The sequence below is a fragment of the Rhinichthys klamathensis genome, unplaced genomic scaffold (assembly GCF_029890125.1).
Source record: "Rhinichthys klamathensis goyatoka isolate OS25496 unplaced genomic scaffold, OSU_Roscu_1.1 h1tg000336l_1, whole genome shotgun sequence".
Classification (NCBI taxonomy): Eukaryota; Metazoa; Chordata; class Actinopteri; order Cypriniformes; family Leuciscidae; genus Rhinichthys; species Rhinichthys klamathensis.
This window is the reverse complement of record NW_026606850.1, coordinates 1,238,523-1,256,407: the sequence shown is the minus strand read 5'-3', so window position 1 is coordinate 1,256,407 and position 17,885 is coordinate 1,238,523. Positions and strand designations below refer to the sequence as shown.

The window sequence follows — 17,885 nt, the reverse complement described above, 5'->3', positions numbered from 1 at the left end:
TTTGATTTATATAATCATCAAATGTTACTGACAGAGTAGCCAATATGTGATTAAATGCTTCATAAGTGCCACATCCATCATGCTACACACTTTGATACTATTGAAAACAAGACTTGCCCAGGTTTGGCTCTGGTCTTGAGTTTTGCTCTAGGAAGTTCCTCTCGTTTGTGTTTTACCTCTGAAGAGAGGACAACCACTCACCCTGTATCAAATAAACTGGCTTGTAAAAACTCACTGCAGACATGTGATTATTTGTTCTAATTTGTTATATCGCAGACCAATTATAATAGTATAGTTTATTAGATTGCATAATAGCCTGAATTACATTTAAATTAAAAAGGGTAGTTTCTAAGTGAACAAGACATTAAAGAAAACTATTTAACGTGAAAAACAAAACAAAGTTGCATCTTATGGTCACCATAATAAATATGAATACATGTAAATATTATATAGAAATTACAAGGATTCTTCCGGATTTTAAGAGTAGTCCAGTCAGCCAATGATTGGATAGACATTGAAATCATCCTGTTAGGACAGGACACTATACAAAGATGACTGTTTGGAAAGAAGAAAGTTTCATTTTCTTTGCAAAAACATTGTTTTTATTTTGGGTTGACCTGACCCAGATACAATTAACAGGAGTAAAACAATCAGTTAACCTCAAATAAATGGAGGTTATGACACTGGCCTGCAAGTTTCACAACATCCAGATGAAATATTTCAGAGCAAGGCATTACTAGAAACATGTACTAAAGAAATTTGGAAACCCAATAAAAACCACCTAAAAAAAAAAAAAAAAAGACACTCCAGAAGACAAACTCAGCCAGCCAAGGTGTGGTATATAAAAAGTTTTAATTTCATTAAAACCCAAAACAAAAACATGATTTTATGACAAAATCAAAACAGACATCTCGCCCGATCCTCTGACGAGAAGCGGTAAAAACAACTGCGGGTTTGAGGTAAAAAGGAGGCTTTAAAAACAGAGGTTTGTCGTCCTGCCGCAATCCAACATCTGCGGTTCTGGAAACGCCAAGACCTTCATCTGGACTGTTCAACTGCACAGAGAAAGAGATAAACGTCAATTCAAATGCAAAACACCACATTCTTTCAACCAGTCACTGCATTTATGAGGGTTTGAGTAATTCAGAAGCATTTGCTAACGATGAAACGAATCAAACTGAGAAAGATAAACCAGTGAAACCAATATCTAGGATAACAGCTTGGTCTTAAATTGGACCGATCCACTGAAGAAAATCTTTATATTCTGGGAAACCAACAATACCAATAACCTCAAAATATCCAATTAACTATAGCCTCGCTTTAGCGTCCGCCAATATTACGGTTATCAATTCATCACACCGCTCAGGTTGCATTCAATTTGGAAGCAGATATTATCAGGGTTCATTCCTTCATGCTCAAAACACACAAGACCGAAGACTCACTGTAAGTGGAAATGTCGATCTCCTCGGGTAACTCGGCCACGTTGACCTCAAATCGGTCCTGCACGTCGTTCAGGATTTTGGCATCGGTTTCATCTGACACGAACGTGACGGCCAAACCCTTGGTGCCGAAGCGGCCGGCACGAGCCACCTGAGAACGAGACGAGACTGTGTGAGACGCGGGACTCCAGAGATCTGAAGCACTGATGCACGCGGTTGCATTCGTACCCTGTGGAGGTACGTGTCGGAGTCCTCTGGCATGTCGTAGTTGAAGACGATGTTGACTCTCTCGATATCCATTCCTCGACCGAACAGATTCGTGGCCACTAGGATCCTCCGCTGGAAGTCTTTGAACTGCTGATACCGAGACAACCTGCGAGCAGAGATTCAAACAGAAGCCTTTAAACATCCAGTCCTTGAAGAGTCCCAGCAGACCCTCGCAACTAAGTGGTTCATCTCATTTTAGGAGCTAAACGTCATTGCAACACTCATTATTAACCTCACTGAAGGAGGGCCGATCACAAACGTACAAGGAATTAGTACAGGAATTGTTGCTGAAAAAACAAGCTTGTATAAATAGAGATTTCTGTAATAATAGCAAGTATGCAATAATTATATAAAGAGCAATTAAACAATTAGAGGCATTTATTGGATGCGTTGTGTTTTTCAGGACTGACTTTAAAACAAGGATTTCAGAAAACGGGGGTTCATGAGTTCGTAAAGTAAAGCAAAAAAAACAAACAAAAAAAAACATAAAATTCAATGTATGGTTCTTAAACAGTTTGCCATGAAGGAAAAGAGACTGACAATGAGGTTATGTGGGCTCCAACCATGGACATTTGATAATTTGGCATTTAACATTTATATAATCTATATAAATAATTTTATGTAAATATTCTACAAATGTCACCTTTTGTGTCAAAAAAAAAAAAAAAAAAAAACTAGAACTGTTTTTCAATATATACAATGTAAATGTAACTTGTCAACGTCATAAGATTAATTAATTGGTGTGGGTTACAATATACTGTATTCAAATGAAAAAAAAAAAACGAAAATTAAGATACAAGTGAAGAGTTTGGTTCCAAAACGCAATAAATCCATTTAGATTAATTTGAGTAAAAATGTGTTTTCTTTACCAAGAAAGTGGAAAGATAAAAAGCACTATTTTCTGTTTCAAACTTTCACATAGCATTTGTAGGTCATAATAACAAAAAAAAACAAAAAATCCAGGTTTTGATTTTTAAAGATTTATTATAAAAACGGATCGTTTTTTCCCCCAAAATGCAATAAATCCATTTTTTTTCAAATTCAAAATGCAATTAATCCATTGAATCAATATATAAAAAAAAATTTCATATTGAAACTGTTGAAAATACTAAACAACGTAAGTTTATTAGTATAATATTTTTATTAAGAACTGTAAAGAAGATTGAAAACATTTTTCCTCCTCCCGAGTGCCTCATCTTCTTAATCTCCTCACGTAAATGATTCGATTTCGATGCCTTACGTTTCTTACCCACCACAGAAACAACCACAGGTTCATCAATGCCGTCAAAATTATTCATTTTTTTGTTTGTTGATCGAAAAGTACAAAATAGATAAGAAAACTAGGAAGCCGGGTGTATTTAAGGCGCTGCTGTTACTGTTTACATTGCGTGGAATGGTGCGTTGTGATTGGCTGAGAGCGGATATATCGCATTCTGCAGAGAAGAGAGACTGGCGTTTGTCGCGGTTTGGAAAGAAAGGGAGAAAACATGACAGAATAACACGGCGGATATCGCATTTTACTTAAAATTAAACATTGACTTTTCAATACCAACCAGATACAATACTGATTTTTGCAGTAACTAATTTTTTTTTAAAATGGCGTTTATCGCGTTTTGGAACCAAACTCTTCAAGTTATACTACACGAACTTTTTTAAAAAAAAATGGTTTTTGGTGTGTAAACTTAAACCTTAAAAAAATTGGGTGTTTTGAAATTATATTATAACCCACACAAAAAAAAAAAATATTTTTTAAATGCATTTCTTAATTGTATTGTTTGTTTTTATTTGTTTATTACATGTAAATGTAACTTGTTTCAATTTAACAATGAACATGAAATTTTAAAATATCTACTTTTAAAGATGTTTGGGCTGTCAAACGCTTGGGGATCTCTGGTTGCATGCATCAATAACCGCAGTGAATCAAAGCGCGCACACACACACACACCTCTCTTCCTGAGCCATTCCTCTGTGGATGGCGATGGCGGGGAAGTTCTGCTCCACCAGTAACTGTGAAAGAGCCACACAGCGCTGAACAGACTTCACGAAGATCACCACCTGCAGGACAAACACACAATCACCCTCAAGAACACCAAACCCCAACGCATCTCAGCTCAACACTTCTGCGTCTGCTAGATGAACACATGTGAAGACTGGACTCACCTGGTTGAACTCCAGGACGTCGAGCAGGTCGAAGAGCTTGCGGTTCTTCTCGCTGTCCTTCAGTTTGCAGTAGTACTGCTGCAGACCGTGAAGCGTCAGTTTCGTCTCGTCGTCCACAAACACCTCCATCGGCTGAACACACACCACAACACTTCAGACTATATGACGAGCGAAGAGCATCCGGGCTCAAGCAATAATCATCATACGGTCCAATGTAGTGACAAACACAGCTTATTAAACGCTAACACTTCAATATAATTACCACTGCACCCAAAAGGCTCAATTCTCAAAATACAAGAAACCAAATTGTGGTTATAATGGCATTTTAACTGGTGTTATTTTATATACTAGTTTAATATTTTTAATTGCATTTTTTAATACTGCAACAAATGTATTGCTCATTGTTAGTAAGGCATTAACATTAATGGAACTGTATTATATGTGTGAGCTTTTCTTCACACATGGTGAATGTTTGTACAAGTTGCTTCCTTGATTCAGTTAAAATGGTTTGGGGTTTTTTTATCATAAAATGGACAGTTCTGGTCCCTACATACAACTGTGACCTTGTTACATCAAATATTAAAATAAATATTTTTATGGACCATTTTATAACAGCAATAAACCCTGTGAAGCCGTGGCTTACAGTGAATTTCATATTGCTTTATTAAAGTGTCTATATAGTTTTAAGTTTGTTATATTAGTACTTTCAGCCAATTTCCACGGCAACATTTATTTTATTAGTTTAAGTACTAATATAACAAACTTGAATTGGTGAAAGGTGTCCATATAGTTAATTTTGTTATATTACTAAAAGGAATATAAGAAATGTTGCCTTGGAAATTAGCTGAAATAAGCACCAATATAACATACTTAAACTATATGGACACTACGCTTGCTACGGTATCACTTGTCCACCGCGACACCAAAAAAAAAAATATATATAGGCATATATTTATATATTTAACGCAATTATGCAGTATCCGTTTTTTCTGTCACCCGTTGACTACCGTTGTATGATCACGCTCTTATTAATGTGAACGATATTAAGCGCGACAAGACTAAAGAGACCGCGCTGTCCTGCCTACACACACACACACGCGCGCCCAACCCACAGAAAAGACGCGCGTCAGTATCGAGTTCTCTCTCGGGCTTGAACAAACCATAACACACACAAATTATGCCAAAATGTCAGTTTTGACGAGTGTCCTCATAAGAGCAGTCTTAAATGATTTAAATAAAGTCTTACATTAACGTAGAGATTTGTGAGAAAATGGGACGCGTGTCGATCGCGTCACTGTCAGCAGCTGGTCTTAAAGTGTCATTAAAGTTAATCAAAGAACAAAGGTAAAAGAGTAAATGACTCACTCAGACCCGGAGCCAGGAGGATTATTACACCGGCAGCCTAATAATCATGAATGCACTGCTATCTTTAACACATCTCCGGCGAACGGCTTCTTCATGCAAAAGAAAAACTCTTCATGAAGCGCAGTGAAATTCAGCGACCTATGGCGTTTCCTGATGGATCGAGGTTGTTCGTTAACTTAATTTTATACGTGCAACTCACGTAGCCATATGACACTGACAACGTGCTGACAGACAGGACCGAGCAGGTAATATTTAATATGAAACAAAGTCTCAACTTTCAAATTTGGTCAGTCAAATAAAATTAAACAATAGGCCTACCGTTTTGTGGCTCTAATGTGTCGTGAGAGATTGCCTCAGTTAAAGACAAGTTCAAATCCACCGACGCTAATGTATATAAGTGAAAGTGAAGTGCACACTGCTGCACCAGCTTTTTATAAGCGATGTAAAAAAAAAAAGTTAGTTTCGTTTTCAAATGAGCGGCAATTCAGCGCACAATAACAAAACAGTGTTGCTCCGCACGACCACCATTATGCATGCATGGCCATTTTACATGTGCCTTTAAATTAGCGATTTAAAAGCCCCCGCCGGTGATACCGGTGTCGTCACACGTCGATTAACCGGTGTGAAAAAATCCTCACCGTCACATCCCTAATGGACACAAAAACAACAACATTTGAACCATTTCAAGGAAGAAAATTGCGCAAACATTCACCATGTGAAAAGAGGAGATCACCAAACCAAAGTAATCTCACTGAAGCGGACAGACGTCACTCACGTCCTGCATGAACTTGCGGCAGACGGGGCGGATCTCTTTGCTGAGGGTGGCGCTGAACATCATGCACTGCTTCTCATGAGGCGTCAGTCTGAAGATGTCCTGTACGTCACGCCTCATATCTGACACAGAAACACACACATGAGAATCGTCACAGGCTCGCTACGACACACACAGCGCGCACTTCCAGCAGACGCTCACCGAGCTGCTCCAGCATCTTGTCACACTCGTCCAGGACAAAGTGCTTGACGTTCTTCAGGTTGAGGGTTTTGTTGCGCACCAGCGCGAGGATTCGGCCCGGCGTCCCGACCACGATGTGAGGGCAGCTCTTCTTCAGGACGTCCTCGTCCTTCTTGATGGACATGCCGCCGAAGAACACGGCCACCTTGACCGTGGGCATGTACTTGGAGAAGCGCTCGTACTCCTTGCTGATCTGAAAGGCCAGCTCACGCGTGTGACACATGACCAGCACCGACACCTGCACCACAGGGAACACAATCAGCTCAGAGTGTCATTTATCCTTTATTTTACCAGGATAGTCCCATTGAGATAAAAATCTCTTCTTCCAGGGAGTCCTGGCCAAAACGGCAGCACAAAAAGTTTGACATATACAATACAAACATAAAACTCAATCTTACTTATAATTTTACCCAGCACTCATAAAACGACAACTAAAGTTACTTTACAAAACACGCACACGTTTCCTTTAAATTGGTCGATAAGAGATTTTTAAAAACGTTTAACCCTCTGGGGTTGTTCGTTTAAGTCACACTTAGGGTGTTCGGGTCCAAATGGACCCAAAGGGCAGGATTCAAAATTATTATTTTTTTTCCACTTTTTTTCACTTGTTTTTTCTCTTTTTTTCTTTCGGTGTTTTGAGATTATGATTTATAATATATTATGCAATAATTATGATCCATTTTTTCCCATTGAACATAATATAATTTTTTTTTTTTTAAATTGTATCAAAGCTGTATTACATTTTAGAGTGAAGCCTAGGCCTCATGAAAGCAATTTTTGAAAAAAATATAGATGCCATCTGGTGGATACACTGAGCATTTTTATCACGCAATAGCACATTTTTACCACTAGTGGATTTACAGCTCTCTGTAGAAAGGCTTGGGGATTCTAGTGAATTTTGCAAATATATACCAATTTTTTTTTCAGGTTGATTTTTAAAATATAATAACAGATTCTCAAAGACTATTTTTGTCTTGTTTTTTGTTTGTTTGGTTTAAATGGTAATTTGAAGTGCCAGTTTTACTTTATAATACAGATTATTATAAATATATAATACAGTGTGTGTGTGTGTGTGTGTGTCTGTTTTGCACTCTTGATGTTTTAGAGATTCACCCCTTCACAGTTGAGTCATTTTTTCTGCATTCTGGCTGATTTGTATATTGTATGCACACAAAAAAATGTTTTCATATTTGACAATTTCCCATTCATTTCCAATGGGGGTCATTTGGCCCCGAAGGTCCTAAGTGTGAGGTTTTTTTTTTTTTTTTTAAACCACTTAGACTATTCAAATAGACTATCCTATTTGAATAGTCTGTGTTTTCATATTGAATAATTTGTGTTTTCATATTTTTGACAATTTCACATTAATTTCCTATGGGGGTCCATTTGAACCCGAAGGTCCTGAGTTTGACTATTTTTTTTACGACCACTTAGACTATTCAGATCCTGTCCCCATTTTTTTTTTGTGTTCACATACCTAATACCATAAAAGTCAACTAGTTTCGTAACATTCCGATGAAGCTGTGATTTTTAAAAATTCAAAACAGATTTATGTAATCTGAATATGTGTATAAAAGTGTGTTTGTGTGGATGTCTGTTTTGCACTCTTGATGTTTTATAGATTCACCCCTTCACTGTTGTGTGCTTTTTTTATGGATTGTGGCTGATTTGTAGATTGTACGCACCAAAAAAACTCAGTTTTCACATTTTTGCCAATTTCCCATTCATTTCCTATCCGGGTCCATTTGGACCCGAAGGTCCTGAGTGTGACTATTTTTTTTACAACCACTTAGACTGTTCACATCCTGTCCCCATTTTTTTTTGGGTGTTCAAATACCAAATACAAACAAAGTCACCAAATTTCGGACCATTCCGAAGAAGCTGTGATTTTTTAAAAAAAATTATTTGAATGATTCGGGTCCATTTGGGCCGAAAAACCCCAGAGGGTTAAAGAGGGGAGAGTTATTATTATACTCTTCCATATAACCATTCAATAACCCACGACGGTCTCGGGTTTTGCATGGTACACACCGGTGAACAGAACAGTAATTAGGGCCACTTGAACACCAGCATTAATGACTGTGCTGAACAGTTGTGAAATGTTAACAAACTTGTCAAACACTTTTCGGCCACCATGGACTTCCATATTTTTTTCCCTACTATGGAAGTCAATGGTGGCCGAAAAGTGTTTGGTGCCAAACGTTCTTCAAAATATCTTCCTTGTTCAACAACTTGAGGGTAAATAAATGACAGAATTGCCGTTTTCGGGGAACAGAACTGTCAACATGCAAGTGTTAAAGGAACAGTTTATCTGCATGTTTACTTGCACTAAAAAACTCTTTAATAAGGGTTTCATTTGGATGGTTTTGTCTTAAATATAAATAAGTATTAAAAATGATTTACTCCTTTTAATTTTGCATTATGATTAAAGTAACTTCACACCAGAAAAATCATGTTCACGGTTCTTCGTTGATTGTCACGGGAAAAAAAAAACTTTAGTAAAAAGTTTAAATATTTTAGATAAATTTTAAAATGACCAAATTACACAGATGTAATGAATATTTTAATAATTGAACAACAAATAACATGTTCAGTTTGTTGATTGTCACATGGAATTCATAAACAAAACTAAAAACAAAATTGAATATTAAAAGGACTTAAAAACAACGTAAAGTTAAAAATAATGCTTTTATTATTAGACATGTTCAAGGTTCTCTTTTTAAAGGGGGGGTGAAATGCTATTTCATGCATAGTGAGTTTTTTACACTGTTAAAGAGTTGGATTCCCATGCTTAACATGGACAAAGTTTCAAAAATTAAGTTGTACGTTTGATTGAGTATTTCTGTTCTCAAAATACCCCTTCCTGGTTGTCACAAGTTTCGGAAAGTTGTTTTCGAGTATGGGCGCGTATGACGTCAGATGCGCCGGAATTTCCTTATACGGTCCTAAGGGCACTTCTCTCGGAAGGGGCGCGCGCAGCTGTAGAGCGATAGCCGTAACCTATGCCCATCAAAGCGCTGTGCATCGGCTAAGCTGCAATATGTCACCAAAGAAGTGTGTTTTCGGTTGCCAAGGCAAGACAACACTGCACAGATTCCCAAAGAATCAAGCGTTAAGGGACCAGTTTGTTTTTCCAGAACATCAACACAGTTGTGCAAGTGTTCTTGTTTGTTCCATGCATTTCGAGGATGATTTTTTATAAACAAGGCCCAGTTCGAAGCCGGATTTAAATAGTTTAGTTCTCAAGGATGGAGCAGTCCCAACACTAAAGGTTAACGGTCTTGCGTTGGAACCGCAGGCGGTGAGTAGAACTGCTTCAAATATCTGTGTGTCTATCGGCGTGTAACTTAAGCACGGCAAGTAGGCTAAACAACATGATCACGAATAGTTAAGGTATCTATGGAGCATGCGATGTATGTTGTGTGTTTGTTTAAATACATTTGTTTAGGTGGCTACTGTAGGTGTCTGTTTGTTCATTGTAAAACCAAATCATGTCTTCATAAACCACGAGTAGACACACAAATGTTCTAAAACTTTGCGCGCTCGTGATTATTTAGCTCCGCCCACACGGCACGCCTCCACCCGCTCAGCTTTTTCCGGAAAAATTCGGTACGGCCCATCTTTCTTTTATAAATTTAATAAAACTAAAGACTTTTTGGAGATATGATGGATGCACTATTACTCTATAGGTACTCAAGATTAACATGAGATTGACTGAAACTGAGTGTTCCACCCCCCCTTTAAATGTGTTTTAATAAATGAATACATTGTCAGTTAAATGCACATTTTATAAAAATGTATTGTATTGAGTAAATATTTCAATAATTAATTCGCACAAGATGCAGGCAGACAAAAACATTTCATATGTAATATTTTACAACTAATTTTAAATTTCAATTTAGCATTTACACAATAATTTGTGATTTGATAACTGATGTTGCATTATTTAAATATGAAATCAAAGTTAGTCACATGTTCACAGCTATATGATGTCAAGTAAAGTTCATGTTATGCAGACTTTTTTCTAGTGAGTCTTAAAAAAAAAAATATATATATATATATATAATATATATATATATAAAATTACGAGTATTTTAATTGAAATGTTTTGATTTAAATCAGCTCCCCGAGTTGGTGACTTCAAACCCTGAGTGCTAATGTTTGATGCGTACACAGAAGCGTCACACACACACTAACCTGTCCTTCCACCGGCTCGATCTGCTGTAGGGTGGCGAGCACAAACACTGCCGTCTTGCCCATACCGGACTTGGCCTGACACAAGATATCCATGCCGAGGATGGCCTGCGGGATGCACTCGTGCTGCACTAAAAACACAAACACCACGTTTACTCTCCGGAATAATCAACGTACACATCCATGCTAACCGGGGCAAAAAAAGAGATTTTTCAATTAATCGTTTTTGAAAATGTGGTCGACTCAAATCGATTCTCAAAGGCAACAAATCTATTTTTTTCCATATTTATCCATCCCCCAAAAGCCAGTATTAGTTTTCCTCGACTCCTCATAGGCTGCAGCCTCCATGTTACAGCAAATGCTGAGAGATGTTATGTGTGTTTTATCTTAAACATAAAATAACCGGATCCTGTTTGATCAAGGCATGCGACTTTCAGCATCAATTATTCATCTTTCATCAAAATCCTGTTTATGGATTGTATGCATTTGAAATAGAGATGGGTTCTGTTTTAAAGGGTTAGTTCACCCAAAAATGAAAATGTCATTAATGACTCGCCCTCATGTCGTCCCTAGCCCGTAAGACCTCCGTTCAAGATATTTTAGATTTAGTCCGAGAGCTTTCTGTCCCTCCAGTGTAAATGTATGTACGGTATCCTGTCCTTGTCCAGAAAGGAAATAAAGACATCATCAAAGTAGTCCATGTGACATCAGTGGGTTAGTTAGAATGTTTTGAAGCATCGAAAATACATTTTGGTCCAAAAATAACAAAAACTACGACTTTATTCAGCATTGTATTGTCTTCCGGTTCTGTTGTGGATCCGCGTTCAGTGACGCTGATGACGTGTCTCCGGTGCGTCCGTGTATTCCGGTTCAAATAAATATGGCTGGGGGAAAAAAATGCAAGTCTTCCTCTGTGTCAAAATCCTTAGACATGTTTGTGAAGATTGTTTTGTTAACAGTGTGCGTCTCCCTCAGACTGTAAACGAAGCTCGGGCGCACCAGACACACGTCAGCAGCGTCACTGAAGCGGATCCACAACAGAACCGGAAGACAATACAATGCTGAATAAAGTCATAGTTTTTGTTTTTTTTGGACCAAAATGTATTTGATGCTTTAAAACACTCTAACTAACCCACTGATGTCACATGGACCAGGGCTCGACATTAACGCTTGTCCGCTTGTCCGGGACAAGTGGATTTTTGAAGGGACAAGTAAAAGAGAATTTTACTTGCCCGACCGGACAAGTAGCCTGATTAGAACATCAATTACAAAAATAAACAAATAACTAGGGAATCACTAAACCGAGAGAATGATTCAGATTTTATTAAATTTATTGTAAGTTGCGATCGATTGTGGATACTATTACTGACGGTAAGGTTGCGCTGTTGACGCTTGCGCAGCCTCTCGAGGAGAAATCTACACAAATGAGCGCATCACACACACACACACACAGACTCAGTTAACAACATACTGCCTATAAAAAAATCTAAATGTGGAGTTTTTATATTTTTAACATATGTTAAGCAACCTCTATTATTTTTCCTGAATACCATCACGACTGAAAATGTGACATTGATTTCCTACAACAGTTCAATAAACAGTTAAAATTAAGTCACTTACATTTTAGATGCAATATTGCCTGTTTTTGTTATGTTTCAGCAGCGAAAATAGTTCCAAACAAAAATCACAGCAGAACCACGGCGCATCTCACAGGAACACTCAACCTGTTTTCATTACTGAATGATTCAGCATTTTGAACGAATCGGTTGAGTCAAAGATTCAATGACCCATTCATAAACATCAGTCTCATTCTTGAATGAATCAGCCGTTTGAACGAATCGTTTGATTGAATGAATCAATGACTCACTCATTAAGACGGTCGCCTGCCGCCACCTACTGGCGGTTTAGTGTTATGTTTAAAAGTAGTATCATTCTTTCCAACGTTTCTTATTTGTATATTTAAATCAATTTCATAACATTATTTTATGCAATTGTAATTTTTCAGTGTAAATTATTTAATTTGATCAGCCTTATAGGGTAACAGCCTTATAGTGTCTTATTATTCTAAATAATTGAATTTATTGATCAAATATAGGAATTTAAAATGAAAGATGAAGCATACATTTAATAAGATTGGTGGAGGAGATGCCCTTTAAAGGTGCAGATATTACAATATGCCAATTTAAATATCAAAGCTGATTGAACACTGATGAGAATATTGCTTCAGAATAAATAAAAAAAAAAAAAAAAAATCCGGACAAGCAACTTTTTTACTCGGACAAGTGAATGACAGATTTACTTGTCCGAAGGACAAGCACATGAAAAGGCTTAATGTCGAGCCCTGCATGGACTACTTTGATGATGTCTTTATTTCCTTTCTGGACAAGGACAGTATACCGTACATGCATTTTCAATGGAGGGACAGAAAGCTCTCGGACTAAATCTAAAATATCTTAAACTGTGTTCTGAAGATGAACGGAGGTCTTACGGGCTTGGGACGACATGAGGGTGAGTCATTAATGACATCATTTTAATTTTTGGGTGAACTAACCCTTTAATGTACCCAAGTCTACCTAAAATAAAAAGAGTTAAATATACAGGTGTGTGGCTCTTAATTTCTTATTAACTACTTGTAAACTTGTGTTCACTGTTTTTTTTTATAAAGATAGGATTTGTATAAAAACTATATTCATGGAGTCGAATCGGGAATTGAATCAAGCGCTTGCACATCTAGCCAGCCCTAAGAAGCGCGTGTCTGACCTTCAGACGGATGCTCGAACCCGCAGTCCACGATGGCCCTCAGCAGCTCCGGCTTGAGCAGAAAGTCCCTGAAGCCCGAGCTGTGGATGGAGACGTACGAGCCCTTCACCTCCTTCTTGCCCACCGGAGCGACGCTCTCTGGGGCTCCTTGCGGCTCCTCGTCCTCTTCGTAATCCAGCAGCTCGTTTTCAACATCATTCTCAGCCATTCTGGAGACAAAAGCAGTGAGAAGACCCAATTATAAAGCAGCAGGACATTTAAATCACACCTCCACCAGATTCACACTTTCAGTTCAAAAGGAGCGAGCCATTAGGGAACACATGGAGAAAAGTTAGACGACTACGACATGAAATTAAGCCAAAATAAACCCACAGGACAGAAACCATGTAAACAAACCAGCCTGATCACTATTGAGTCAGGAACGTACACAACTGGGCGTTTTAAACGTTCACAAATAATGTCTTCACAGCTTAATGAGACCAAATGCTCGTGGAACATATTTTGGTAACACTATATTTTGAGGTGACGTAGTTACACGTTACTACTATAGCAAAAACGTGGAACTACTATAGTAATAACAGTTGTTTATTATGCATAATTAAAATGTAAAACCCTAACTCGTAATAAGTACACAGTTTAGTAATTACGTGTAACTACTATAGTAATAACAATAATTTATGCATAATTAAATGTAACGAACGCTAAACCGTAACTCTTTAGCACGTACACACAGTTAATTAGTATTAAACAGTACTTATTTGAGCAAGTAAAATGTAACTACGTCACATTAAAATAAAGTGTAACCCATATATTTTGTTAACCTAGTACATGGTTCATAGGCAAATAGAAAAAGTCAAAGCAGAGCAAAATAAACATCGCGATACCTATTGTTACTACGCAGCGAGTTCAGTGAAACTGGACCGGGCCCCGATTACAACCCTACGGCCTTTCACGTCAATGTTATGACGCTTTCATATGAAGTTATATGTAGATATTTAAAGCGATCACGGTTCACGCTATTGTGTTGCTGAGCACAAGAGAAATTCACTTTAGTCTAGATGTGAAACTCTTGTAACGAACGTTTCGTCGCGAACGCGCGGCGGACAATAGAGCGTCGTTTACTATGGTATATTAATGACGGAGACGCTTAAAAATGAACTAAATCTCACACACGGGCGTATGTTAAATGCAGTTTACCAGTATCGAAGCCGCGAAACACTGAAATATATTATAACAACAGAAAATAAATTCGCGCACGCGCTCTCTTCCTATCGTGCGCTGTTGTTAGCACGCGCAGCTAACGAGCTAATGACATAGCGCTTCGATCTCATAAGAAACGTCACTGTTAAATACAATACACAGGGGTATATGTACAATAAATCAAGTTATGAGGAAAAACCGTGCTAGGTTTAATTGAGAACTCATCTTACATTACCTGTAGGTGATGGTGCGCGAGGAATACGTATGAAGAAGCACTGCTGTCTCTAACCACACGCGAAGACAGGCCGCAGTTTATACTCCCGCCCGGATATCCCGCCTCCTGAAGAACAAGCGCGCTCATTGGCTGGCGAACGCGTCAGTTTCCCACGAATGAAAATAAACCGTGTAGTGATTGGATGTTGGAACTTGAACTTTGGGGCGTTGAAGTAGTGCTCGCGTTGGGCGCGTTTGAGGTAGGCGGGATTTTTGTAGCTCTCTTCTGAAGTTTCTGAAGGTGAATGAAACGTTTGATTATATTTGCTAGTAGTTTAGGAAGGAATATTAATATAAATGACTTAAAACAGTAAACTTATGCTATTAAATCATTTATATACTGCGCCATATTATGGAAACCCATTTCCGCTAACGTTACACAAAAACAATCATAATTGTGATATAAACGTCGAAATTATGACATACTAAAACGAAATTATGACTTAAAAGTCTTGATTAAGACTTTTTATTAAAGTATAAAATAAAAAGGTAGAACAAATTGCAACAGAAGCAAACTCAACTGATTTGTTTACAGTCTATGGTCCTGAGTAAGAGAAAAAAGCCCCGAAGAATCCCATTAGGGGAAAGTTTCGAAAAAGACCCAAATATAGCCTATTCATACGCCTATTCATTATTTTTCTCACCTGAATAGGGTAAAAGTTTGAACCTTTAGAAACAAAAAATGTATTACACATTGTTTTAAATTGTTTGTTAACATGGACAAACAGTGCATAATCTAATTACGTATGTGCTTATTTGCATAGATACCACAACAGATCTAAACATTGGGCCTAGCCAGGTGAAAATGTCTTGTTGAATCTTGTTGACATATAACTGAAACAAAAACTTGTAATACATTTTTTTTTGTATGGGCAATATGACTATTTTATTTGAATTCAACATCTAACAAACACGTAAAAAGGACATGTGGAAAGCAATCAGACGTGCATTATAGTTTGCGTTGAAGACATAATGCATCATAAATGAATATCTGTCAATATTTCTTTATATTTTAAACATTTTTAGTGACAAAACTAGAATGTGCATCACTATTTCATAAAAAAAAAGGTCTGAACTCGCCTTATGACTCCGCTTAGTTATCACAAATTAATAAAAAACAGTCACCAACTATGTAAACTAGAGTCGTAAGAGCTTTAAAATTACAGCCTATATAGTTTGTCAAGATTAGAAAGGTTTACAATGGGTTAATTGGGCCTCACACATTGGGTCAGTGACATCAACCTATTAATTAAGGTAAAATGTTTTTAATTTTGTCAGTCATCACATCAGTTTATCCATAGATGTTACATCAAAAGTCTTCTAGGGAAGAGATTGGCTCTTCCAGACTCAGTTTAGTAATATTATTATCATAATAATAATATAGGAATGGTATCATCTTAAAAGTGTATTTAAAAAAAATAAAAAAAGTACTTTCAGATATTATAATATTAATGAAATAAAAGGCCACTTAAGTGAGTGAAAAAGTAAATTTTCTTTAAGTACAGTTTAAAAAAAATGTTCACTTAGTAATAATGGCAAATTAAAAGTTTTAGTTCAAAGTACATTTTAAACCATTATGTTTTGATGATCTTGTCATGCTTTATCAAAGCACACTTATTATTTTGATTAACATAATTAAAACACAGGTAATGTACCTTTTAACTGTAGCGTGTTATTTGATATAACATTTAATAAGTTCATGTTTTTAACTTATGACATAAAAATATGACACACGTTTCAATAGAAATGACAATGAAATATTTTGGTTTACTATAAATGCTTTTCATTTAGCAGTACACTTTAAACATATTTCAAAGACAATAGAAAAATTGTTTCCTATAGGAACAATGGGTTTCTCTATAGAACTTTAGGGTTCTTGACCCAATTTCAAAGAAGCCTTTATGCCAAAAAGGTCCTATAGGGAGAAATGATTGCATAATTCTTTCATGTTTTACAGGTTATTTCAATTTTGCCTAGTGAAAAAGTATGTGTAAGAACTGTTTAATTCATAAAATGGAATGACAATTAAAAATGAATAAACAAATTAAAACATAATCTATAAAATTATGTCATGATAGGAACACATAAAAGGTTCCAACAATGATGCGCCTGACATAATCCTTCAAAGTTCCATATAGAACCTTTTCTTCTGAGTGCACACTCATTTCACACTTCTTTTAAAGAATATACTTGTTTAAGAATTTATTTGTTTTCTTAAAAGGCCGACTATGTCATTTTTCGCCACTAGAGGTCGTTTATTCAAAACAAAGGTGTTGATGAAGCCTTGATTTTGTGGAATCATAGGAGTTGTTGTCTTCACCTCTACAGAAGTCATATTCATTGATTACCGGTAATGTATTAAAGATTTATTAACGTTATGAAATCCGTTGGAAAGAAACAAGGCCGCTGGAGCAATTGCTAATGAGAGTCGAGCGCAACACACAACCGCTTCTGCTTCTTCTGGTCATGCGCATGTGGGGTAACGCAGCGCTGTTTTATCATATTAGATACATTTTAGTGTGTTGAAAGTTGTTATAATGCTACTTTGTGCATTCGCTCAACAGCTACTATATGAGACACTTGTTGCACACTGCAGTGAGCTAAATCCATATTAGGCATGGTAAATATGGCACTCGCGGAGTCGCGGTAAATAAAAAAAAACGAGATTTAAACAAAAAGACTAACTGTGTTGAGCTATATAACAATGATTAGTTTTCTGTCGGTGAATTTATCCAAATCGTTGCTTACCTGTCTAATAAACGCATATTAAAGCGTCTCAAATTAATAAAATATATAACATTGTTCTAGTGGTGTTTGAATATTTTGATCCAAAGATCTTACATAGTGTGCCTTTAAGAACTCTTTTTAAAGGTATACTAAAGTGTAAGTGAATCCAATTTATCATCAGCGCTTGGATTCGCTTCCATGGTGCTGTGAAATACGACTCGCAGGCTGTGAGGTAAACTAAACGCTATTGGCTATTTGAAAAGCGTCCTGTTTCAGTGGAAATTACGTCAACGCATCAAACAAAGGTGCGCGTTCCATGGCACTTCAGTGGGCCTTTAAGTATATTATTTTATGAAAGGAACAAATGAAAGGTTCCAAAAATGTAAAGGTTCCACAAATGATGCATCTGACATAATCCTTTAAAGTTCCATTTAGAACCTTTTCTTCTGAGTGCAGTGCACACTCATCTCACACTTAAGTATATTCTT

General features: G+C 36.9%; 1 protein-coding gene across 1 annotated transcript; it reads right to left on the bottom strand.

Moving 5' to 3' along the window:
- Nucleotides 1–835: 835 nt before the first annotated feature.
- ddx39ab (DEAD (Asp-Glu-Ala-Asp) box polypeptide 39Ab) lies at nt 836–14,751 on the bottom strand. The gene is made up of 10 exons (XM_056272395.1): nt 14,633–14,751; nt 13,198–13,406; nt 10,441–10,568; nt 6,205–6,481; nt 6,007–6,125; nt 3,867–3,998; nt 3,652–3,761; nt 1,668–1,812; nt 1,443–1,590; nt 836–1,055 (listed from the first exon to the last, which is right to left on the bottom strand). The coding sequence occupies exons 2-10, from the start codon at nt 13,403–13,405 to the stop codon at nt 1,039–1,041; spliced, it is 1,284 nt and encodes a 427-aa protein (XP_056128370.1). The 5' UTR covers nt 13,406; nt 14,633–14,751; the 3' UTR covers nt 836–1,038.
- Nucleotides 14,752–17,885: the final 3,134 nt, after the last annotated feature.

What these genes read in the sequence shown, in the direction of transcription:
- ddx39ab (XM_056272395.1), bottom strand. Translation starts at nt 13,405, where the DNA reads ATGGCTGAGAATGATGTTGAAAACGAGCTGCTGGATTACGAAGAGGAC. An exon ending in ACGTCCTGGAGTTCAACCAG is followed by an intron (nt 3,762 to 3,866) that starts GTGAGTCCAGTC and finishes TTTGTCCTGCAG; the next exon opens with GTGGTGATCTTCGTGAAGTC. An exon ending in CCGACACGTACCTCCACAGG is followed by an intron (nt 1,591 to 1,667) that starts GTACGAATGCAA and finishes TCTCGTTCTCAG; the next exon opens with GTGGCTCGTGCCGGCCGCTT.